A 24,333-nucleotide genomic window follows, 5' to 3' on the forward strand; every position below is an offset into this window, starting at 1 on the left:
TCAAAGATTTAATGTTGCCACAGCACAAAAGGAGTCCAGATTGATTCCAAACATTTTATGGGTTTATAACCACAGCAGCAAAAGTGATTATGTTCAGGAAATTGGCTTCAGGTTCAATGCGAGGTAAAGAGGATTTGGACTTACAAAATAACAGAGGAAAAATAATAAGAATTGGTTCAATGACAGAATTTAGAAATGGAGAAATCCATATATGATGAGGGGGTCTGTACAGATATAGGACAGGCCCTAAGATAAGAATGTACCGAGCACGCACCAGTCAGGAAGAATTTCGTCAACGTGTCACTACATTCAAATAGCATCGTACCCCTCTGGCAGGGGTCTCCAGGGGGTGGGAGAAGAGGTAGAAGGAGCCCATCTGTCTTCAGTGACTGGGCCCAGATGTTGCCTTCAGAGACTTTTGAAGGAAGATCACATAGGAAGGAAGAGAAGGCTCAGTCTGTTAAAACACAGACCTTAATGTCACCCCAGATGAAAATGAACTGAGAATCTAGCCATTTTTATTAGGAACAAATGGAAAAAAGTCTTCTGGCATCTGTATCCGTTTGTCACCTGAAGACTAGGGAAAACCACGTTTGAAATAAAAATGTTAAGTAGTCTCTAGTGGTTTCTGTAGTGGGATGTAACCATTACAATGATAAATTGTTATTTTTCTGTGATACACATTTTTATCTTGCCCTAGAAATAGCAATTCTGAAGCTTGGTGCTGTCTGAACCCCTAAGGGTATCCCAATTCCTGAACAAAAAGGGAGAAACTAAGCACTTTTATTAAATAAATTGCATCCACCATTTTCCAGCTCTGTGCAAAACTGTCTCTTTTCTCATTCTCGGAGCTTGTGAGTAGTTCTCATTATGCATCAGGAAGTCCCTTTTCTGGTTCTTAATAAAGTGACTAATAATTTAGAATGTTCACATTAAGAGCAGGTTGTAATTATAATTAGAATATATAATAGTGTGGATTTCTGCCTATCGAGGATTAATTTCAGACTCCTCTCAAGGATGTATTTGTTTCAGAACAAGACTTTCTTTGTTAATAAAAACACGATCACATGCATTATTAAAGCATTATTTCTGTGTCTTATCCATTAGCGCTTGTTCCAGTATTCTTCATGGGATCAGCATTTTCCTCCCAATTCTTAATGGGGCTATTCTTTATACAAATGACATTCACCTTGATTTAGTTTTAACTTTGGCATTCATCTTCTAGGAAATTATGGGAATATACTTGCCACCTCCTTGAATGTGCTTTACATTATGCAAGCTCAGAAAAAGAAAATGCCACAGCGTCAACCAGGGTTCCTGTGCAAATCTGGGTACTTGTCCCCTTACACCCAACTAAAACTCTGAGTCTTCTCAGCAGAAGGGCAACCCTGACCTGGAGTGGAACCAGTAGTCACAAGTCAGCGCTGCTTCTTCTTTGATTGATGGGTTTCTGCAACGTTTTGCTGTTACTGCTGGAGGTGGAGGCCCGGGGAGGTGGGCATGAGGGGGAGGACCAGAGGTGCCATGTCGATGGTGACACCTGTGTTCCTCCTCTCACACTGGCACCCATCTGCTGGTGGGATGAGTCTCAGTGTGGCCCCATGCAGGTGGCCTGAGGGAGGGAGGGAGGCCCAGGCACTCTCTTTGTCTCACACCCATTAAGTGTGTGGGCGGTGGAAGCCGGCAAGGCAGTCTAGAGAGCAGAGAACCGGCAAATGCAATTCGCTGCCCGATCCCAGCAGTCCCCAACATTGGGGAAGAGTAGGAATGTCCTTGGCTTTGGTTTCTCCATCCCAGTCACATGGCTGAATCCTAGACCTTTGAGCAGTGCCTGTGAACGACAGGTGCACGTGGGAGTTGAGGGTCACCGTTTCGCAGAGTGCACCATGGCTAGGAGCGGTGAGGGGAAAGCTTGCATGTTCTGCAGGAGTTGAGGGAGTCCAGGGACCCCCTGGTCTCTGATGCTGGAGGTCTGGAAACCTAGGAGCTGGCAAGATATGGGGGGAAACAAAAGTGAGAACTCGCCTTCTGACTGTACCTGTACAATACTGCTTCAAGCTAGAGCGATGAAGGTGACAGCCACAAGGAAGTCTGAGGGAGGCGCCTAGTGAAACAGAGACCGTTGGACACAGAAATGTGGGGTACTTCATGCTAACACCAAGGATGGCTCTTACAAAAAAAAGATGAGGGAAAAATTTGACTGAACGTGGAGTGTTGCAGTAGTAAACATTTGGCAGAGCATGCAGCTTTGCCAGTTGGCTTTTAACTTTGTGCCTCATCAGCAAGGAGACATGGGAAAAGAGAAGGTTTAAGGACATAGACCGCCCAGTGTCCTGCTGTTCCTAGCCGCTCCTCCTCTGGGAACGTGAGCGAGAGAGAGCATCTCTGGGCAGAACTCTTCTCTGACATCCTGCAGGTTGCGCCTATCTGTCGTAATGCTGGGGCTCCTCCCCGAAGCCTTGCCTTCTTCCCATGGCCATGTAGGTGAACTTGAGGGCTGGGTTGGCTGGGCCTTAGGACCCCAAGTGCTGTTTTCTGAAGAAGTGCTATCGCGCTGTCCTCGCTAGGGGGCAGAACCCCTGAGAGCCCTCACCACTCCAGCAAGTGACAGCTTGACACCAAAGAAGGCTGTCTTGAGAGATTTTACTAACTCACTCTCCTTTGAAGGAGGTGACAATATATGAGGCAATTTTTATCGCACATGACCTGAGGACTCTATTGCACTGGAAAGAGGGGGAAGAAAGGAAAAAGCCAAGTTTGGTTCCTGAATGCTACGTGTTTCACGGAGGGCTGTTAAGAACAGAATTTAGTGGCTGTACTTGACGCAGTTGCTAATGAAACGCCACTACCCTCTGTGCCCTGGAATACTGGCCGACTGTAGTGATCCCAGCAGTCAAAGCCTGGCTGAGTGCTTGGCCCTTGTAATTTATTCAATCTCTGAAACAACCTTGCAAAGCCTAACGAGGAAGCTGAGGCTCAGAGGGGTGAACAGTTGCCTGGCATCACACGCACAAATAAGTTGTGGCATTGTGACTTTGCCCCAGCACTGGCTAACCCTAAGGCTTTGCTCAGACAGGCATCAGGGTCCCCCCACCCCCATCCACCGCATTCCCTAGGGGCTTTCCTTCCTACGGAGGAATCCCGGAAAATGGGAATCCTGGCGTTCTTGAGCCTTTGGAAGTGTTTCTTGTGTGTTTGTTCAATACATACTTTCCTATATTAAAGTTGGCATGTACTGCTCCTCACTACTCTTACTAGGTTTGCCTCTGAGTAATGCTTCTTCTTTTTTTTTTTTTTCTATCTCACAGGGTTTCTGTGAGGATTAAATAAAATAACACGGGCAGAAAGTCCACATAATTGCAAGAGGAGCTGACATTCAGGGAGGGTTCAGCGTATCAGGCCCTGCTGCAAAATGCTGTGGACCCCCAGGGTGACTCTAATCCCCCAGTAGGCATTAGGGAAAGAATCGTTATCTTCCCAGCTTCCATCTGAGGAAACTGGGGCACAGAGAGGTTAAGGAAGTTGCCCAAGGTCACATAGCTAGAAGGGGCAGAAGGAAGATTCAAATCCCAGCAGACTGCGACTACCTGCCCACGTTGCAAGACCCACAGTGCTTATTGGACCTGAATCTGGTAGCTCAGCATTGCTAAAAAGTTAAATAAAATAAAATAAGCCCTCTCCACTTTTTAAATGTATCTTTGCTCCTTTGTTCCCTGACTTGTGATTGAAAAATTGTATCTTGTATGATATACTGCAAAGATCTGGTCTGCAGTCCATGCTGACTTCACATCTTCTAATACCTAGTGGTTTCAAAATAAGGTTAGATTAGTACCCAAATTAATGGGCAAAAGTAACAGGAAAAGTAAAAAAAAAAAAAAAAAGAAACAGTTTGCACTGAGTAACTTTATACTGTATTATGAGTTTTCCCCTAGAAATAAGATTAAGAATAAGACTTTCTAAACCATGAGTAAAAATAGAAGCATAGGAACTCTTGATTTATCATAGCAATTCCAGGTACAATTTTAGAGTAAAAATATTACTCCATACCACATATTGTAAAGTTGAACTTATTTGCAATAAACATAAATTTAAAATTAGGTTTTAAAGGACAACATGTTCTAATCTCACAAGGCATTTAGCAAATAACCTTTGAGTTCACATGAGCCACCCACACAAAAACCAAAATGAACTACAGAAAAAAAAACATAGAAAAAGCAACTGTCTGTTGACAACCAGATTTTCTTTCAGCTCTTTGAGTTTTCTGTCTATAAATAATCTGTATGTTTCAAATGTGACCATTTTCTTTAAAGGTGCCTTGTTGGCATGTTCTCATTTCAGTGAGTCTTAAAAACAAGTATTAAATGTGTAAATCATGAAAACTATTGAGTTTTTGGAGGAGAGATCTTTAAGATACATGCTTTTTAGATACCAAAAGTGTCAAAATGAAGCATTAAGATGATGTATTCTTTCTTTAGTGCATCTGTTTATCTTTTGTGAAATCTCAAGTTTGATAAATCACCTGAGATAAAAACATCATTTTTAACCTATCTTAGATCCCAAGTGCCAGGAGGAAAAATAGTGCTGTGTCTCCTCTTTGTGAATTTACCTCTCTCTTTGCTTATGACTTATGAGATTTTATTTGCAGAGAAAACATAATGCTCTATTAACTTGAAAATGATGGGTTTTACTCAGAAACATGAGAACCGAAAAGGGAAAAAAAAAGAAGCATTCATCCTCGGGGATATAATTGTTTAATAAATTTTGATATTTGTGTAAAGTGGCACAGAATGTTAGAATGGGGAAAATGATCCCGAGAGAACTGAAAGCAAGGTTTTCACCAGTAGTTCACCTTCATCTGCTGACACGTAGAACCCCTGATCTGGCATAGCAAAGTGGATATTGAATACTTAATGGAGAAATTTTGTTTAACATTAGTATAAGTAGAGATTGGTGAAGCTATCTCTTGTGATTCTCTTTTGCCCCTGAAAATCACTCAGAAATTCTCTCTTGATTGGCAGCCTGGAAAATAAAGAAATTATCATAGATGTTTATAATTATGGATGCCCAAGAATGCAGCAAAAAGGGCTTCTGACCAATTCTTACTACAAACTAGAGTATTAAAGTGTGTGAATCAAGTAAGTTAGTCAATAACATGGCAGAAAAAAATGGCTTTTAAAAAATATTCAAAATAGCTGTTTCTAAGTATGTAAAACAGCTTCTTGGTGCAGTGGATAGATATTAGAGTTCCTTGCCTTGTGCATATTTTATCATTCTTCAGTCCTGAGTAATTTAAGACAAATTAAATTTCATGCAAACCTGTTCCAGCTGGCCGTGGGCATGTAGTTGAGTTTTTCTGATAATTGTTAGAAAAAGCTATTTTAGGTTCTGTCCTAAGCACCAGAGGTGCCTGAAGTCCCAGCTGCATGGGACCAGTGGCAGCTGTGAGCAGCTGACCTCAGCCTGCTTTGTTCTCTCCTCTGGCAAGAAGCATGCAGGCCGCGTTGGTCCCAAGGAATGGAATCGAGATACTGCCTCAGACTGTGGGACTAAAACAGCAGGATGTCCTGGGGAAACTGAGACTTGCTCTGTCTCCCAGACTCCTATTGCTACATGAAGAACAAGCATGGAGACTATGGAGCTGCTCCACTGAATCCAGTATCAACTCAGTTGTCCTCTGGAAACAGTCCCTGTGTGGAACACCCTTCCTCCTTCACTCCCTTACCCACCTGTTCTCATCCCACATCCGCTGCAGGCCTACTATGTGCCAGGGACCATGTTAAGCTCTGGGAATAAAAGGTCCAGTAAGAAATAGCCCCTGTTCCCAAGGAGCATTCGTGAGAACTGGGATGAGAGCTCCCATGGACCTGGTACCATGGGAGAACATGGAAGCAACATAAGCCAGATGGGGGTGCAGCATACATGGGGCTCCCCACAAAGTCCCAGGCAAGGCAAGCAGCATCTGAGACCTTGCCTTTTGAAGGGCAGGTTAAATTTACCTGTCACGCAGGTGCAGAGGGCATTCCAAACAGAAGGAAGAGTCAGGAGGGAGGCATGATGTGCGTGAACAATTTGGGAAGGTGCTCTGGTTGGGGGTGGCCAGTGCACAGGGCCAATCTGGAGGTGAGTGTCAGGGTCCCAGGGGCTTGTGTGCCAAGGCCAGCAGCTCTCACTGTCAGCTCCCACCCACAGCAGGGGTTCTGGGGAAGGCCTAGGGAAGGTTTCTCCCACTGTGGTGTGGAGGTAAATGGGGGTGCTATGAGGACGTGAGCTGGGAAGCAAGGGCGGCAGGCTGGGCGGGGGCTGGGCTCTGGAGGTGTGGAGCTGAAGGAGTCTGTAGGGCGTCTAGGGTGGCTGGCTGCGAAGGGCAAGGCCGGAGCAGAAGCCAAGAGTGATGAGGAAAGGGTTAGTACTGGGCACCAAGGTGGAGACGAGAGGTCTGGATCCAGCTGAGCTCGGACGTGTGGAGTGTGCGGGACGGGGGCGCACACACGTGCGGACACCATGGCAGGTGTGTGGCAGAGGGACCTGCAGGGCCCAGAGATATCCAGGCCCCGAGCACGACCATTCTGTTAGATTGAAAGGTGAAAGGTGAATCCCTGCAGAGTGGAGAACCAGTCGATACCCCAGGCACTCACTCATGGCTAACCTGTCCCTTAACTTCCTGATTGAAGTGCGACACCCAGAGTCCACAGCTTTTTGTTTTCTGAAAGTGGTCGACTCCTGTTCCCCCGATGGGACAGTGGTGGGGGGGTCACCTCCAACTTGGCGCCGCTGTCGGAGTTTTCTTTCTAGGCAGGCATGTGGGGACCTGCAGGTGGGGATGGGGCAGTCCCCTGGGGAAGGCTTGCGCTGGCTGGTGGTGTCAACACCAGACAGAAGATGCAGTGGTAGCAGCTGTCACCGATGGCCGCCTCTGGCTCTACACCTGGCTCGGGGCTGAGCCCGGAGCAGGCCCCAGGAAGCAGCCTCAGCTGTGGTGAGTGGGGGCCACGTCAGATGAGGGAGCGAGTGCCCTGTCGAGGGCAGCCTCCTGCATAGGGGCATCCACATACCCCAGAGAAGGGCCCAGATGAGCTGTGCCCCCATCCTTTCCTGAGCAAACAACCACATTGGCCCCAGATGGAAGGGACTCTGGCTTCCGGGAAAGGGGGTGGCTGTCGTGCTCCCTCTCCTGACTTTGTGCTTGAGCCAAAGGCCACAGATGCTCCCTTCAGCAGCCAGCTTTGGAGGACCGAACCCTAAGAAGGAGGGTGAGTGTCTCGGTGTGCAGTGCCCGGCATATGGAGAGAGAGAAGCTACTTTGTCCCCAGGCCCAGAACACTGCAGGTAGGGTCTGGCCCTTGCAGACATCCCACGCATTCTGGGCACAGCTCCCGTGGAGGATTTGGCAGCTGTTACCATGGCTCTCCCATGGCATAGACTAGGATCAAGGCTTCCAAGATGTCAGTGAGACCCATTACTGTTCTCATCCCAGGATCGTCCGAGCTGGCATTTTGCCTGCCTGGGTAAGTACAGTCTTGATCAACATGGTCCCCTTCTTAGGGGTTTCAAAGGAGTGGGGGGAAATTAGTTAGTTTATTTACCTAAGGTTTTCAGTACCTACCGTCTGCAAGATGCAGGGCTCAGGTTATCAGAGAACTATGTGAGGCTTTTCAATCAGTGGAGGGAATAAGATGTGAATGCAGGTGCCCTCACCTGCGTGGACTGGGACGAGCCTGTGAGAAATATGGGGTGCTTGCACCGGCCCAGGTCCCCGGACGGCTTCCCAGAAGACCTGTCAGTACTGGGTCTTGAAGTATGCATAGGATCCCAAAGCTGGGACATGGTCGTGTGTGGTGGGAAGAGGCTGCAGAGGTGACACAGTGGAGGGTTCGTTCAGGGGATGACAAGAGGCCTGCCTCGTCAGAAGGGAAGTGTTTGGAGGAGAAGCCAGAATAAGTCTGGAAAAGCAGGCTGGGGTGGGTCGTGGGTGTGCTAGACACTGCGTTATGGAGCTGGGCCTCTGCTGCAGAGTGACCGTCACACCCTGGCTCCCGAGAGGGGAATTTTCCTGGCCTCGGGGGTGTGTGCTTTGGAGAAAGAGACCCAGGGTGGGGATGGGTGGAGGGTGGAGACCAAAACAAGTGGGTGTGACCAGCAGGCTAGAAAAGAAAGACCTGCCAGGAGGTGGTGGCAGTGGGGCCGGAAGGAGGGTTGCATTGGAGAAGCAGTGGCCCATCTCTACCCTAGAGGAGGCAGTGCCTTGGGAAGTGCTGAGATCCCAGTACTCGGGGCAGAGAACATGTTGAGACTTGGTTATAGACCGAGGGCTTGTCTGCCAGAGACCAGGCGCCCCTGGCTCCCGCGGGCTTGCAGACATGGGGCTGGAGAAGGGGAGGCCCACACACGCCATGCTCTGCTACTCTCTGGAACGGAGGGCGTGAGCCAGGGGCCCCGGCAGAGCAGGCTGGGGGACAGGGCAGTGAGCTGGGCCCTCGCCCTCACATACAGGTCCCCCAGGGCCAGCTCCACAGCCCTCACACAGCTCGCTGCACAGGAGGCTGGATTCACCGGGACTGCTACTTGCCAAGAAGTTGAAGGCCCCTGTTTATCCTCTGTGTTGATTTTGAAAACAAAGCTAGAGCTCTTTCTGCAAAACGAAGTCCTTTTGTTTCTCTCTCTTTCAACATTTCCCTGTTATGCTGTGAAGCAGAGGTGGGTGGGGGACTTCAGAGGCCTGGAGAGGCAGACAGTTCTGCAAAAGGAGCTGAGAGCACCACTGTCACACACGGGTGACAGGAGAGGGCTGAGAGACACTGGCCACGGTGTCCCACCCTGTGCCACAGACTCAGTGAAGAAAAGAGTCCTAAGTGAGGAGAGCACCTGGCCAGGACCCGCTGGTGTGGGTGCTAGGGGAGCCTGACCCTCAAGGCTCCCAGGGCGAGGCCAGCAAGGGGATGTGGGACCCGCAGCTCCTGAAGCCTCAGCAAGGGGGGCCGCTGCCCCAGAGAAGGGCGCCTGGCCCAGCGGTCCTCAGCCGTCAGACTTCTCCAAGCCCATGGCAGCACATACCCAGAAGGGGAAGCATTTGTTTCATGCTGGTCCGTATTTTTTCTCCCAAATGACCACTTTTTACTTGAATCAGGTCTTTTCTCTGCCCCCCACCTCTCTCCCAACCTCAGAGCCACTTGTTATCCAAAAGTCTCCCGTTCTCCTTTTCTTTGTCCCACAAAGGTGGAGAGGTCCAACCCAGGAGAACTGACCTCTGCTCAGACAGGCCGAAGCCCCCACCTCCCACTGCCGACATGAGCGGCCCTGGAACACTTAAGGGCAGTTAAAACAGTAGATGTTGAAGCAAGAAAATGATTCCATTTAGAGTCCCTTAGGGAAAATGGTGTCCCCGGCAAGACCTCTGGTTTTGCTGGCACTTGTTTTGCTGCGTGTCGTATTTTCACCAGGCAGTCAGGGCCTTGAATCAGCAACAAAGGTGGAGGAAGGCAGATACCACAGATGCTTTCATTTTGAGTTTTTTTTTCCTATTTAACATCAGGGAGGGAGGAGGGAGAGGGACATAAAATGTCAACTTGTCACTCACGATGCTTCTCCCCACAAGTCAACAGTGAATAAGGTCGCGGGGAAAGTGGGCGCACGGACCTGGTAGAGAGAAGTGCCTAGCCGTGCCCACCCCGTCCTGTCCTCTGCCGGGATTTGGGAGGAGCCAGAGTGGAGTGAGGTGCGAGCTGGACCCACTGCTGGCATAAGAGCCGTGCCACACTGGCACCTGAGGCCAGGGAAAGACGGCCGGGACACAGGTGTGCTCTGCATCCTCCGTTCCCAAGGCTGGCTTTCGTTGTCTGTGTAGAAAGGGTTGTAGGGTGTTAGCCTCGTGAAACTCAGCCAGCGTTAGGGGAAAACGCCATCTGTGTGGCTGTGTGTCCCTACAGATGCACTTCAGTCCAGTCCCACAAGACGGGGTCATGGCCTTGGGCACGCTGGACATGTGGGGGACAGAGCAGAGTCTGGGCTAGGACATAGGGCCTGAGGCCAGGGCGGCACATACAACCAAGAACCAGAGACTGGAAAGGTAAAACCCCATGTGTCACATGTCATGCCCAGGCATCAAACGGGGACAGAGAAGAGAGAGAGGGGCACGAGACAGAGCGTGGACTTGGTGCCGCCATCATTCCTTCCCCCGCAGCCCCTCCGTTAGTCCCCACGCCTGCTCTGGCACGAGGCACCAGGCTCCACACGGGACTGAGGAGGAACCAGAGGCCCAGCAAGGGCATGTGACTTGTCCAGGGTCCTGTGCCCGGTAGCGGCGGAGTGAAGATTAAAAGCCAGGTCTGTCTGACTCTGAGCCTGTGCCGGCCACCACTCCACCTGCTGTGCCAGGAGAAGGCTGGAATCAGGGCAGACCGAAGGGAAACAGGGAGGGATCACGTGGGCCGGGGACCAGGCCTTGGATGAATGGTGAGAGGCTGTGAGAGAGGGTGGTTTGCACCCGGGAAGAGGAGCTAAGCCTAGAGAGGTGAGGGGGAATGCCAGCCACAAGCTTGGGGGCTCTAGCAGTGCCAGGTTCGGTGTGGTGGCAGCAGTGGGCATCAAGGCTGGGGAGTGAGTTAGAAAGTTCTCCAGGAATCGCAGTGGCAGGGGCTGTGGGAGAGGAGTGCATCTGAGAGACCTTGTGCAGCAAGCATCAGCAGGCTTGGTGATGTGAGGGAAGAATCAAAGATGCAGGCTTGGAGCCCTGGTGGCTGGTGGAGACCATCCCGCAGGAATGGGAAAATGAAGGAAAGGGTTGCCTTGGCGGGGAAGTCAACTGATGTGGATTGGACGTACAGAGTTCAAGGTGACCTGAACTGGGTGTCATGTCTTGTGAACAACTACAAGTGTCACAGTGGAGTCCAGTGCATGGGCAATTAGAGGCATGAACATGGGAGAGAGGAGAGAGCTGAGGCCAAGAATGGAGCAGCCCCCTAAGGAAGCCAGGGCAAGGGCACTGATTTCCACCAACTGCAGCCAGTAAGATTCTAAGTCACAGCCTACACCTTTGCCAAGTAAAATAACCACCTTTAAAAAGATAATCTAAAGAAAACCTAGCACCTGAATTTGTAGATTATTCTTCACTCATCCTCAGACAATAGTCAGAGTTCAATATATTATCATATCAAAGCAGGCCACAGCACAAGTCCACAATGGAGCTGACAGCAGGCTTGGGGAATAGAGGTCTTGCCCCCAGGGTCTTCCATGGGCCAATGTGTTCCAAATGGAGAGGGCAGAAGCATTTGTGTAAACTCAGCATAGCTTGGGCTCTTACCTCCCTCTACAAGTTTCTGTTGAGCCCCATTTATGGACGAAGTTAAGTCTTTTAAAAAAGGTTAAATTGAAGATTCTACGCAATGAAGCAATTAATATTCTATGTAATTAATATGGATATATGAAATGGGGAGAGTGTGTAAAGCTGGCAACATTGACCACTTCATTGATCCTGAGCACGTTTTGACTGGGTAAGAGCAAACATTTAGACTTGACGGAAATAATCAGCATAGGATACAACTGATAGCAGTCGAGACTACACAAAGTAATTTCGTCAGAGATGAAAACAGTTTAAAGAATTGTATTTTATAGGTAACATTGAAAATGACAAAAAAAACCTACCCAGTGTTTTCTTGATGAAAATTATTTATCGCTGATATAATTCTCTTTAAAATATCCGTATTTATAAACATGGCATGCAGACATGCTTGTTAAAGCTGTGGAATCAGACCATCCCTCATTCTTGAGTCTGGGTTTAGCTCTGCTCACCCTTGTGGGGTCTGTGGAGGCTGGGGAACCCCAGTGGTCAGTGGCTTTGGTCGGTGGGATGAGCAGGCCCGTGGTGTTCAAGTGGAGGGCTGAGCTCTGCTTTCCCTAAAGGCAAGAGGTAGAACTGCTCCCGGCAGGCAGCACCAAAGGGTTATCCCAGAAGAGTGAATGCAGCTTGGAATGTAGCAATAAAAGGCTAAGGTCCAGACTGGTTAACTTAGTAAAAGCCCTAATGCCTGTCAGACTTAAATCTGAGGGTGGCAAGGAGTCATGGGAGCATGTTCAAGAGTGAAACTATAGTCAACACAGGGTGCAGGGAAGGCAGCCTGTGGCTTGGTGCTTATTGAGACCACTAAATTGGTGCTCACACAAGTGGGCCTTTGGTGGGAGCTTGGCCAAAGAGATGCAGAAGGGGAGTGTGATTTGTGTCAATTGTGTGCATTAACTATTCCTAGAGTTTTCTTAGCCAATTTAAATGATGGTTAAGACATTTTTTTGTGAACTTGGGTTTCTCTCCACCATTCTGTTGGAGGAGGTTGGTTGGAGAAAGACGACTTGGTATATTTTGGGGAGACTGTGGGGTTTGCTTGAGTCAATGCTTGGGGTCACATCGTGTTTTTACCAAAAGTCAAGTCAAAGCCATGGAAATCATGATAGAAGGTGGAGACAGAAAACGTGGCTCTGCCAAATTTACAAAGGCACGTGGAGTCCTTAGGATGGATGTCACAGGAAACAGGGATATAGTGTGGTCTTTGGAGGATGAAGTGGCCCACCTAGGGGCGGAACCCAAGTCCTCCTACAGTGTAGCGGGGAGCTTTGCTGACAGGAATGGCCTTGTGCTCTTATGTGACTGTCCCAGCTGATCGTGTGGAGAAGTCACTATGTGCAGGCCCTGCCCCACGCAGGGGACGGGCAGCGAACTCTTCCACCCTCCCCCCGAGGCAGGGTGGCCAGCATGCCATGTGCATCTATTATAACCATAGTGTTCTCCTGCATATCAGAGGCACTCAGAGTCTAAAGTGAGGTCGTTCACCATTTCTATTTCTTCCCTTGCAGTTACCTTAGAGCAGTTCTCCCTGGCAGTAAAGAGCTGTCCCGACCAAGAGGACCAGGCTTTGTTAATGAAGGTAGGTTATCAGATAAAGAACTTATTTCCTAAAGGCTCGTAGCATTTTTATTGCCCCAAGGAGAGTTTCATTTTTACAAGCGGGAGTAGATTTATCATCTCTGAATTTTGTGCTCCGTGGGGATAAACTTGTCATCGGTGAGTAGGAGGGTTGCCGGTTAATGAGCACAACGCCGTCTGTGGAGTGCAGGAAAGTGACAGGAGAGTGGGTGTCAACTACTAGCGGGGAATCTATTTAATTCCCCAGAGGGCTCCGTTGGTTCTATTTAAACTTATCTGACAGAGTCTTGATTCTTTTAGCAGATTTATGAGGCTTGGCCAAATTCCACGTCTCCCACTATACTTTTTAATTAAGACAAAGGATTCCATACGTCCCCAGTCTGCCACCTCCTACTTTTGTCACAATAGGGAATGCTACACAAATTAGGCTGCTCATATTAACCACTGGAATGAGCATCTTATGTCACCGATTCCTTGCCCTTGAGTGGAAGACACACTCCTTTTTTTCCCCCAGTAACAATTGTTTTATTTCCTTCCAAGTGACAGGAGCAGAGGCGTTTGCAAATGGTATAACCTACATTTTAGGTTGCACATCTAGGTGAGCCAAAAGAAAAACTTGGCAAGCAGCCACATGAATTAAATTAAAACTTTATCTTTAAAGGCAGAGAGCAGTAGGCGCCAGCAGATCACAGAGGCGCGCGCACACACACACACACACACACACTTTCCTGCACACACACTTTCCCACCAATGCCCTGAGACTCCTGTGTTCACCTAGAAACTGTGCAGACTGACCTTGAGCCACAAGCATTTCCATGATGTCATTTCCATTCTGTGCCATCAAGAAACCACGTGTACCAGGAATTGCATTTCTTTACCTAGACACCAGTTTCTTCAGCAGGTGTCCTCTGACTTTAGAAATGGGTGGGAAAAAATAGGTGTCACTCTGAGGGATTTTCAACTCATTTGCCTAAGATGTGATATTTTTGGTCTGTCTCTTTTTTTTTAAGCTTTCAGTGATGTTAATTTTATGATAAAGAAGTGCTGCTGACACCAAGTGCTGGGGTCATCTGGGAGCTCTGATTCACCACGGTCCTGAGTATGCAATGCATTCACGTGGAATGGCACAGATTTGGGCACATGAGCTTTTCTTGGTATTTGGAGGTTTTGCACACTTAATTCTTTATTCCTTGCCCCAAGCTCTATTCCACGAGGACCTTTCCTACCCGGTGCAGCCTGGCTTTCTGTGACCTTGAAGCAGCTCTTTGTTCCCACGCACTTCTTTACCCTACTTACTGTTCAAGGTGGCAAGGACACAGGGACTCTTTCCCCCATTCTGTCCGGCGTTTTCTCCTGACACCTACCATCTGCTCCTTCTTGTTTCTCTCTTGCTCTTCTCCCACTATCCTTCCCTTCTCCATTTTCAGGAAGTGAAACTCCTGTGCCCCACCTGGAGGTTACATGGGCATCTCAGAGCCCAGCACAGAGCCCAGCCCCAGGCGACCACACCTCCAGGCTTGCTTCCAGCTGTCCTCGGGGGGCTCCACAGCTTGGGATGCTGCAGCCTCTTTCTGAGACCCTTCATGTCTAGAGTGAGAGGGTGGAAAAAGATGTCACCCAAAGCCCTCTCCTCCTCCCACAGCTTCACCTCTTGCCCGCACTCCTGCTGTCCCGGCTTGTCTAGCACATCTGGTTAGAAACTAACAGTTTAAGGTCGGGAGAGGAAGGTCAGGATGGCCTGAGGTGTCCTGAACTCTGCATGGTCTTTGGTGACATTCAGTATTTTGTGTTTTCCCTTCTGGTTTCTGCAGACTGTGTGGCCACAGTAACCGAGGACGTCTGTGGGTGTTTTCTCAATATTTGCAGATATTTGAACAGGCACCATCAAAGAAGTTTCACTGAATAAAAATGTGTTCTCAGTTCATATATACTGAAACTATTTCATAATTTTTTTTTTCAGGAGATTGAGGTTTTTTTAATGTTGCATATTGGAGGGCACCATGTGGGTGTGACAATGGTGTGTAGCCCACCGCAAAGGGGTGGGGAACCTGCGGCCTTGGGGCCACATGCGCATTCTAGATCCTTGAGTGTAGCCTTTTGACTGAATCCAAATTTTACAGAACAAATCCTTTTATTGAAAGGGGTGTAGCAGAGAAAGATGGAGCTTTTCTTGCCTCCATTGCTGTTTAAAAAGAACAATCTTGAAATCAGAAGGCCACAGGTTCTCGACTACAGTGAGATGATTGTATGTTTGCTCTGGTGAGCTATTCACTGTGCAGACTATCCACAATAAACTTACAGATTTAGTCAACTTCATGAAAACTGGTTGAAGGCAAGAAATATAGATCTGGGCCAAATATGATATTTTTAAAAATTACAGTTTGCATGCATATTGCTGCATCCCTACGTTGTCAAAGGTAATTGAGACCCGAAGACCTGAAGACCTAATCTGCAAGGGTGCTCTGCACACTGACTACCAAGAAAATGCAAAAGATGAATACACAGCTAAGCATATCACTGGGCCAAGGTCAGATACCCCAGGAAAACAGACACGGTGAGACTTTGCAGATGGTGGAGGCCAGAGCCTTCATCTGATGACCAGGAAGAGCAGGAAAGAAAGGCAGAGAAGCGACTAGCCACCACTGCATAGCTAGTTAGCAGGAAATAGAACTAGGACCAGAAAACCAGGGTCCCCAGATTCTTGAGTTGGGCTTCTTCCTGGGGCGTCCACTCAGGTGACTGAATTCATAGAAAAATCTACTACCCCACCCCTGCACCACAAGAGCGCACACAGGAGGTGAGACTGTGACGGAACCACAAGAAGCACTGTTGCGGCTGCCTTGTTAATCACACCCTGCTGCTGAGGGTACTGTAAGATGGGGGGAAGCAAGCTTCTCTGTGACTTAGTTTCCCCATCTGCCAAGCAGAGCTCAAGGCTGTTACTGACTTAAGGTTTGCCCACCCCCACTGCAGCCGGGGGAGGGGGCTAGGGAAGAGGTACCCAGGGGTAAGACAGCTGTTATCAGGAGTTGCCTTTCAGTGAGATTTCACTGCTATTTGAACTCTAGAACATATTTAGATTCTGTAAATTATGTATTTGGCTCCATTCACCTTTGAGCTCTGTCCTTACCTGTTTCTCAGTTCTATTTGCCAGTTAATCTCTTTGGTCTCTCGTGGTCACTGCCCTGGGGACCCATTCACCCTTGTCTCCACTCACACTCCCCGGGGACTCCAGTTGCCACCTCAGCCCCAGCCTCAGGTCCAAGCATGCTCAGCAAGTCTAAACCTCACCAGTCTCTGTCCTCCCCACCCCCAGCATGAGGACCGTGGGGCGGCCTGTGGCGCGTCCCCGCCCCGGTGCTGCTGCACAGGAACCCATTCGTCTAGTCATCCTCCGCAGCCTTTTCCAGAGCCAACCTCTCCCTCTGTGTCAGAAAAGAGCACTTGGGCTTGATCCTGGAGGGGCAGTTCTAGTCCCCACTCTGCCAGGAACCAGTGAGTTACTCTGGGCAGGTCACTTTTATCTCTTTTAGCCTAGTGTCCTCTTCTGGTAAAAGAGAAGGTAAATTAGAAGACTCCCAAAGACCATTCCAACATCTATACTCTGCAAATTTATTAGTGGACATCACCAACAACCTGCAGTTCTAAATATTCTTGGCAATGAACCAGCCTGGCCTTCTCCCTCTGTCTCTCCCCTCCAGGCACTGCCAAATGAACCTCCTTGGGGCTCCACATCCTACATGTCACTCTGCGTTCACTTCCAGCCTAACTGCCTCTCTTCTGCAGAATAGGGTGATCATAGAACTTATCCTCCAAACCTAGACTTTCCTGAGAGTGAAAGGGGTACTATTAAAAACGCAGCTTGGATGACAGACACAGTCCTGACTGTCCCAAGCATAGCAGGACACCGGGTCAGCCTACTTTTTAATCAAGTCCAAACCCCTCCCTCCACCACATGGCTCAGCCTTGCTCAGCCGGCTGCTCTCTCAGACTCTGCCTGCATTCCCCCCAGGATTGTCTCCTCTTAAAAATTATACCCTCTTTTTTGGATGGAAATTGGCAGGAAGACAGGTCTCTTGGTGCCAATCTGCATTTGGACCATCATTTACTAAGCTGAATATAAATGATCACACCTCCTCATTTTGCTCTTAGACTTCTGGGAGTTTCTTACACACTGGAAGCAGCTATTTCCAATTCGAGTGGGAGACAGTGGTCCCAGCCAGAGTCCTCAATGGGCCTAAAACTTCTGGAGGCCATCACCTGCAGGACCTCCCTTCCTCCCTCAGGATGCTCGGGGGAGAGCGGCCTTGCTGGAAATGCTGCTCCCCAGGTCAGGAGACAGGAGCTAGTATTGAAGGAGTTTGGCTGATGTGTCACACCTGGAGCCAGACAGTAGAAAAAGATTGGCTCAGAGCAAGGCTTCCTGCTCCAGTGATGCTGAGCAAGTGCCCGCAATGTTCCCCATGTGGCCACCCCCCACTCAGCCACCTTGCCTAAAGCCTCTGTCAGGGGCACCATGTGAGGGTGAAGGCAGGTCTTTCTATAGGTGGGATCTGCTATCATACCACATTTACTGTAGAAAACAGTAACGAAACCCAGGCTACCTGTACAAAAATTAGTAAATAAACCAGCAGCCAGCTGGGCTGAATCTCTGCTCCCGAGTTGCAGACCTGTGGCAGGGCTGTCACACTCCAGCAGCAACAGTGCTCCCACCTGGTCTCCATGGAGTGCTGGCTGAGGTGGGCAGACCGTGGTGGTGGTGAGAGGGAGGATACTTTGATCTGGGGAGACACGCAGAGCAGTTTTCCTATCTGCTGTCTACCCAGCGGTACCTGCAGGGGCCCATCAGGGTCGGTGGACAAAGTTGCCAGGTGCCAAGGCCCAGGTCAGGCAAAACTGCAGAGATGATTCCCCAGGAAGGATCCACTGATAGGAGCCGTGTGGGGCTAAATGCTGCCAGAATTAGCATTTCTTACCAGCCAAGTATTAAAGCTGCCCCCAATGCATAGAGGAACCTGGGCAGGTGTGGAAGGGGGATGCCAGGTCTCCCTCCCATGCCTCCTCACCACCGTGGTCCAGCCAGATGCAACTCTTTCTCTGTCCAATGATGTTTTAAGACATCAGACACACTTGAGTTCTTGAAACCAAAAATCTCTGAGGGACCGACCCAACCCTTCGGTCCTCCAAATTTACCAAATACAGCTTCTTCCCAGAACGGGCGTTTTCTTCTGCCCTGACGGAATCCTGTCAGGAATGAGGGTTTTCACAAGAGAAACAATGCCTTTCCCTCGGCATGGTAACGACTGTGCCCTGAGGGGAAAGGGGATTTTCCACATGACCGCTCCACCGCCTAGCCACCCCGCAGAAGGTTTAGACGCGCCCCAGCAAGCTGGTTGTCTAGTGTTTCTTAAATTGTCATTGTCACAAAGATTCTTTCTGCTTCACTTCTCCCAAAGTCCTCCTCCTCACCGCCCCCCCTTTGGTCCCAGGAACAGTAATTGAGCCATTCAGTGCTCAGTGTGGGGACTGGTCCCGCACGTCCATGCAGGGACCCTTTGTCTGCCTTTGTGCTCAGGGAAGGCCTCAGTGCCTTGGGTTCTCATAGGGTGCTCACCATGCAACCCAGGCATCTAAGCAGGGCATTTGCAGGGGACTGTCCCAGCCTCACAGGCGGCTAGCAGTGGCAGTTTGAGCCTGTCAAGTGGGCGAGGTGGGGTTTTTCCCTCTTTCCTGCTTTCTAACTGCTCTTTCTTCCTTTTCTCAACACGTGTAGGTGGTAGCTAGTTTGAGCACCAAATCTAGCAACCAATGGTTAATGACAGACACCTCCTATCACACGCAGGGCAAGCTGTGATGTCCTTCTTTCTGCAGATGGCCCTTGGCATGCTCGAGGGCCCCATCTTCACCCCCATGCCCTTGAGAGAGTCCTCAGCCCCCGAGCAGCACGGGCTTCCCTCTGCCCCTCAGGCCAAGGCACTCAGGGGCTGCCCACTGTGTGTGCACCACACACGCCCATGGCCACCACTCAGCCATCTGGGGCTGGGCATGGGATTGGGCCTCTCCCACAGAAGAATAGCGGTTCTCTCTTGGGGCATGACTGCATTTCCAAACCCAGTCCAGGGTGACTAGTGTCAGTCCCTGTTCTGAATTCCCCTAGCACAGGCGATGAAGGGTGGCAGGGGCTGTGGTGTTGAATCCAGCCCTGGTCCCCTGGCCTTTTCCCTCCCCCTTCTCTGTTCCTGGTAAGCTAGAGCCACACAGAAAGGGGCGAGTGTGTGGCTGGCAGCATTCCTAAGATACATTATTCAACAAATGTTTACTGGGTACCTAGTATGCACCAGGTAGTGTTTTTCTAGTACCTGGCTCACTTGAAGAATATATTCCAATGCTTTTATATTTAATAAGGGAAAAGAGCTACTAGTGACATAGAAATCAAATTTAAGACTTATCCTTCCGGCCACAAATGGTTTTCTCTCATTCCTATACCTCTGTGCCATTGGTACCTTGGAATGCCTCTCTCCTTTCACTCCTGGAGGTCCCTCCACAAATGCCAAGCCTGCGCCAAGGTTCTGAAGGGCTCAGCTCAAACCAAGCCCTCAAAATATCAGTGACGATTATCCCTTCCAATGAAACTTTAATTTTGGAAAAGGATCTTTGGGGCATAGGACTAATTCTTTACTTCAAAATAATACATATCTAACGGTAGAATGTCAGGCTGCATAATAAATCGGCAGAAGAGTCACATACCTGCCACAGCCATTCTCTGGAAACATTTAGGAGTGCCTGTTGCGTCTCACACATTGTGCTGGGCACTAGGGGTGCAAACATTGATGGGACCTGGCCCTCACCCTCAGAGAGCTCCCTGGGACATAGGTGAGACAGACACCTCAGCACCTTGGGGTTGGGTAACTGCTGAGAGGGAGGGAATTGGGGAAGCCAGAGGAGCACTCAGCTGGGCACTTGACTCAGCATGGGCTTGGGGAAGACTCCTCCAAGGAGGTGGCATTTGAGCAAAGTCTCCATGTCTCTGCAGGAAATTAAATTTAACCGACTGTGTAGGTTCCACTGAGCTTAGTGGTGGTGTCGATGTGACAAGTTGTGTTCTGAGTTTTCCATTTATAGAGTGTTTCAGATGCACTGATGCATACCTTGAGAGCCAACTACCAAACTATGGGACCCAGGCAGCTGGCTTTCCAGGGGAGGGGTATCCAGAGGCTTCCATATTGCCGTGCACATTTCCCTAACTGAACCTATAGCTATCTTGAAATTATAGTATTCAATATTCCTTCCTTGGCTTGGAAGATTTTATGGTCTTCCAGTGGTTAATGTCAAAATCAGGTGTCTCTGGGAGGGAATGCAGCAGAAGAGAATGCAATCATCAGCTAATAGTTGCTCTAGAATTGTTCTGGGAACATGGTGTCCGGGCCAGGGCCAGGGCCAGGGGGAGAGAGGGAGAAGGATGGGGTGGGGTGGGGTTAGGAGGAGAAAGGCAGAGGGATTTCCTGTCTTACATCAAGAGGATCTTCTCTGCTGTCTGAGAGGCTGCACTTCATCAAGTTCCTCCACAAAGCTCTCCCATCAGGAGAAATGGGCTCTTGTCTTTCCAGTCCAAAACGCCATCAGGAGCAAGCTCTTCATTTGCCCGATCCCCTAAGAGGAGCGTACGATCACGTGATGGCAGCAATATGTGAGGATATTCCACCTGCTCTGCCCTGAAGCTTCACAGTCAAGCATCTAAATAAATATCTAAGTGGGAACCAGCTGGGAAGCACAAGTCCTGGTGTTCAGAAAAGCAGCGGGCTGCCCTGAGCATGAAGGGCACAGCCTCTGGGGATGTCTGCCCACGCGAGTCTGGCACCACCCTTGCGGGCGGGGTGCACAGAGGAGTTGGGGAATAGTGTGTTCCCCAACTCCTCTGTGCACAATTCCAGGGGGAAGATTTTATTTCAGGCTGCTTTAGAAGACGGGACAGCAGGAGAGGAAATCGCTTAAGACAAAAGAAAATGAGAAGGATTTGGTGGAAGTCATTTATAGAAAACTGAGAACAAAATCTGGCCTCAGGAGGCCGGGCGTGGTGGCTCACGCCTGTAATCCTAGCACTCTGGGAGGCCGAGGTGGGCGGATTGTTTGAGCTCAGGAGTTCGAAACCAGCATGAGCAAGAGCGAGACCCCGTCTCTACTAAAAATAGAAAGAAATTAATCGGACAACTAAAAATGTATAGAAAAATTAGCCGGGCATGGTGGCGCATGCCTGTAGTCCCAGCCACTCGGGAGGCTGAGGCAGAAGGATCGCTTGAGCCCAGGAGATTGAGGTTGCTGTGAGCTAGGCTGACGCCACGGCACTCTAGCCCGGACAACACAGTGTGACTCTGTCTCAAAAAAAAAAAAAAAAAAAAAAAAAATTTGGCCCCAGGAGAATAAAGTTCGTGGGAGGAGACAACAGGGCTGGCCAAGACTTGTCATTTCACCATTTAAATAGAGATCAAGATGCTGAAGTGCCCAGGAGACATCTCTTTCATGATTTACCCAGAGCATGGAGAAATTCCATCAGGGACTTCTGAGATGTGGACCCAGGCCACCGGACATTATCAGAATTACCGAGTGGCTGGAGGAATACCAGATCTCCCAGCACACAGTGAAGGGGACACTAGCACTAAAGTTATGTGGGAAGTTATGCCGGATGGGGCTGACAAAGGCAGCAAAGCCCAGCACCCACACCAAGGCAGCTCCCTGCCCACAACCAACCACATTTGCACCCTAACTAAAAACTGAAGATGTTATGACACTTGATGATTTCTTCTCTCTGCACCTGCTTAACCCTTTAAGCCTTACTAAATTTTTGCTGCTTTCTTTTTGGTTAATTTTACAATGTTCTAATGTCTATTAAAAAAAAAAAAAACACCATGAAACACTGTGGATATCAACTTTGAGAGAGGAGAAAAGAAAAACATTGGTGAGATCTGTTTCCTTCCTCCCCCAGAGCCCAGGAAGGTGGCTGGCACACAGGAGGGAAAGGAGGGCAGGAGAAAGAGAGGAGGGAGGAAATTGGCTGTGGATGAAGTAACAGGAGAACGGCTTGCACGAAGGCACCGTCAGCCAATCACTCCCTCAGGTCAGGTCTCCTGATGGAACGTTTTCAGCTTCGGGAAAGTCTCTCCACCTTTCTCTCTTTCTGGGGCTGTAAAAAGGACGGGACGGGGGTGGGTAACTTGGTATGTTACTGAAAGCTTTGCCTGATGGGAAGAGCAGCCAAGAACAGCCTGTTTGATAATTGTTTACTGTATTGCATTTTGAAAAAACGCACAGAAAACGTATCATTCAGTATCAGGATTAGGGCCAATTATATAAGTAAGACAAACCGCGTACTAAAATGAAAGGCTCTCAGATTGGGTGAAAAATAACACCCAGTGATATGATATATACATAAAAATGCAAACTTCTGCTCTCAAGAAGATGGAGTGGGCATGCTCACCCCTATCCTTTCTGCCAAAGACAACTAGAAACACCGGATATGATGTATTAGAACAAGCATAAGAGGCTTCTGAGAGGTGAAGGCTAGAAGGCAGAGCAGCCAGGAACCTCAGGACCTGAGGGATGACACAGCGGGAAATTCCCTGGGTTTTCTGTGTGCCTCATGTATTCCAGAGTTGGAGCTGCAGACACTGGCAACCTGGAAAAGGGTAATGTGCTCAGCAACACAACAACAAGGAAGAAGAAAAGGAAGAAGCCTGCTCTAGCCAAAGGACCGGGAAAACGGCAGCCTGGCAAGACAAAAGACTTTTGGAAAGTAACTGCTTTACTCCAGCCCAGCACCACGGAATGTGGCTCCACGTCCACCTGTGCCAGGAGAGGCCATGCAGGAAGCGCAGACGTCCACGCTCACTAGGCTGTCATGAGGCAATGCAGCCCCGCCACCGGGGTTGTGTCAGAGGAGGCCTAGCAGGCAGCTGGGGTTTTCATCTCTATTTGCCAATAACAAGGCCTCTATCCTGCCCACTACAGTGTCATTGGAAACCACGTGGGGAGCCTGGGTTTATTCCCCCACCCAGCAGTCACAAGTCACCCTGCCTGCTCCAACTGTGGTAGTGTCAGAGGAGGCCAGATGGAAAGGGTCAGGACGTTCACCATCACCCGGTGGTAAGGAGACCATCCCTGGTGGTCAGTGGAGGCTAGCAGAGCATAAAGGAGGCACTCCTGCCCTCCCGGCCAGGTGCTAGCAGCAGAGGCCCAGTGGGGAGCTGTAGCTTCCTCCCCACCCGAGCAGTACTGAGGAGTACTTCCCCACCTTGGGTGTCATTAGAGACTGCAATGCATCCTTCATCCCCTGAAGGAGCAGTGTCACAGGAAGTTAGCTAAGACGAGCTTTAAATAAGATCCAGCATCTCATCATAGAATACCCAAAATGTGCAAGCTTCAATCAAAAATCACTCATAATACCAAGAACCAGGAAAATCTCAACCTGAATGAAAAAAGACAATTAATAGACACCAATACCAAGATGTCAGTGATGTTAAATTTATCTGAAAAAGGTTTTTAAAGCAGCCGTTATAAAAATGATCCGATGAGTAATTATGAACATGCTTAAAACAAATAATACAATAGAAAGTATCACCAAAGAAATAGTCTCAATAAAGAAATGGAAAATATAAACAACCCAGTGGAAATGTCAGAATTGAAAAATATAATAACTGAAATAAAAATGTCAGTAGATAGTGTCAACAGCAAAATAGAGGAGACAGAGGATAGAATAAGTAAACTGCAAGATACAATAGAAATTACTGAATCTGAACAACAGGAAGAAAATAGACTAAAAAAAAAAAAAGAACAGAGCCTCAGGGACCTATGGGATTATGACAAAATATATAAATTTATGTTATTGTGGTTCCAGAAAAAGAAAAGAAAGAAGGTGAGGCTAAAAAAGTACTCCAAGAAATAATAGTTGAAAAATCCCCCAATTTGGCAAAACACATCAACCTACCGATTCAAGAAGCTGAGTGACAAATAGGATAAATCCAAAAAAATTAAGGTGCATCATAATTAAAAATATGAAAATTAAAGACAAAAAAATCTTAAAAGCTGTTGAAGAAACAATACCTTATCTCTAGGGGAAAACCAATTCAAATGACAGAAGATGTCTCATCAGAAACCATAGAGGCTAGAAAAAAGTGACAAAACATTTTTGAAGTGTTGGGGGGAAAAATAAAGAGCTGTCAACCAGAACACTATATTCAGTGCTAATATCATTTAGGAATTAAGAGGAGATCAAGATATTCTTAGAGGAAGGAAACCAAGAGAATTTTTCACCAGAATAGCTACCCTAAAAAAGTGGATAAAAGAAGTTATCTAAACAGAAGAGACATGATAAAAGAAGGAATCAAGAAAATTAGGAAAGAAGAAAGAATGTGGTAAACAAAGGGACTAAG

At 48.6% G+C, this 24,333-nt stretch overlaps 1 protein-coding gene across 1 annotated transcript in view; it reads left to right on the top strand.

Moving 5' to 3' along the window:
• The window catches only part of ACOXL (acyl-CoA oxidase-like), a 329,721-nt gene that overhangs the window by 262,533 nt on the left and 42,855 nt on the right, over positions 1 to 24,333 (top strand). Inside the window, exon 16 of the mRNA XM_012641917.1 lies at positions 12,841 to 12,911. Coding sequence (XP_012497371.1) covers positions 12,841 to 12,911 — 71 coding nt within the window. The remainder of the gene's footprint in view (positions 1 to 12,840; positions 12,912 to 24,333) is intronic.

This window comes from Propithecus coquereli, unplaced genomic scaffold, assembly GCF_000956105.1.
Source record: "Propithecus coquereli isolate 6110/MARCELLA unplaced genomic scaffold, Pcoq_1.0 Scaffold171, whole genome shotgun sequence".
Lineage (NCBI taxonomy): Eukaryota > Metazoa > Chordata > Mammalia > Primates > Indriidae > Propithecus > Propithecus coquereli.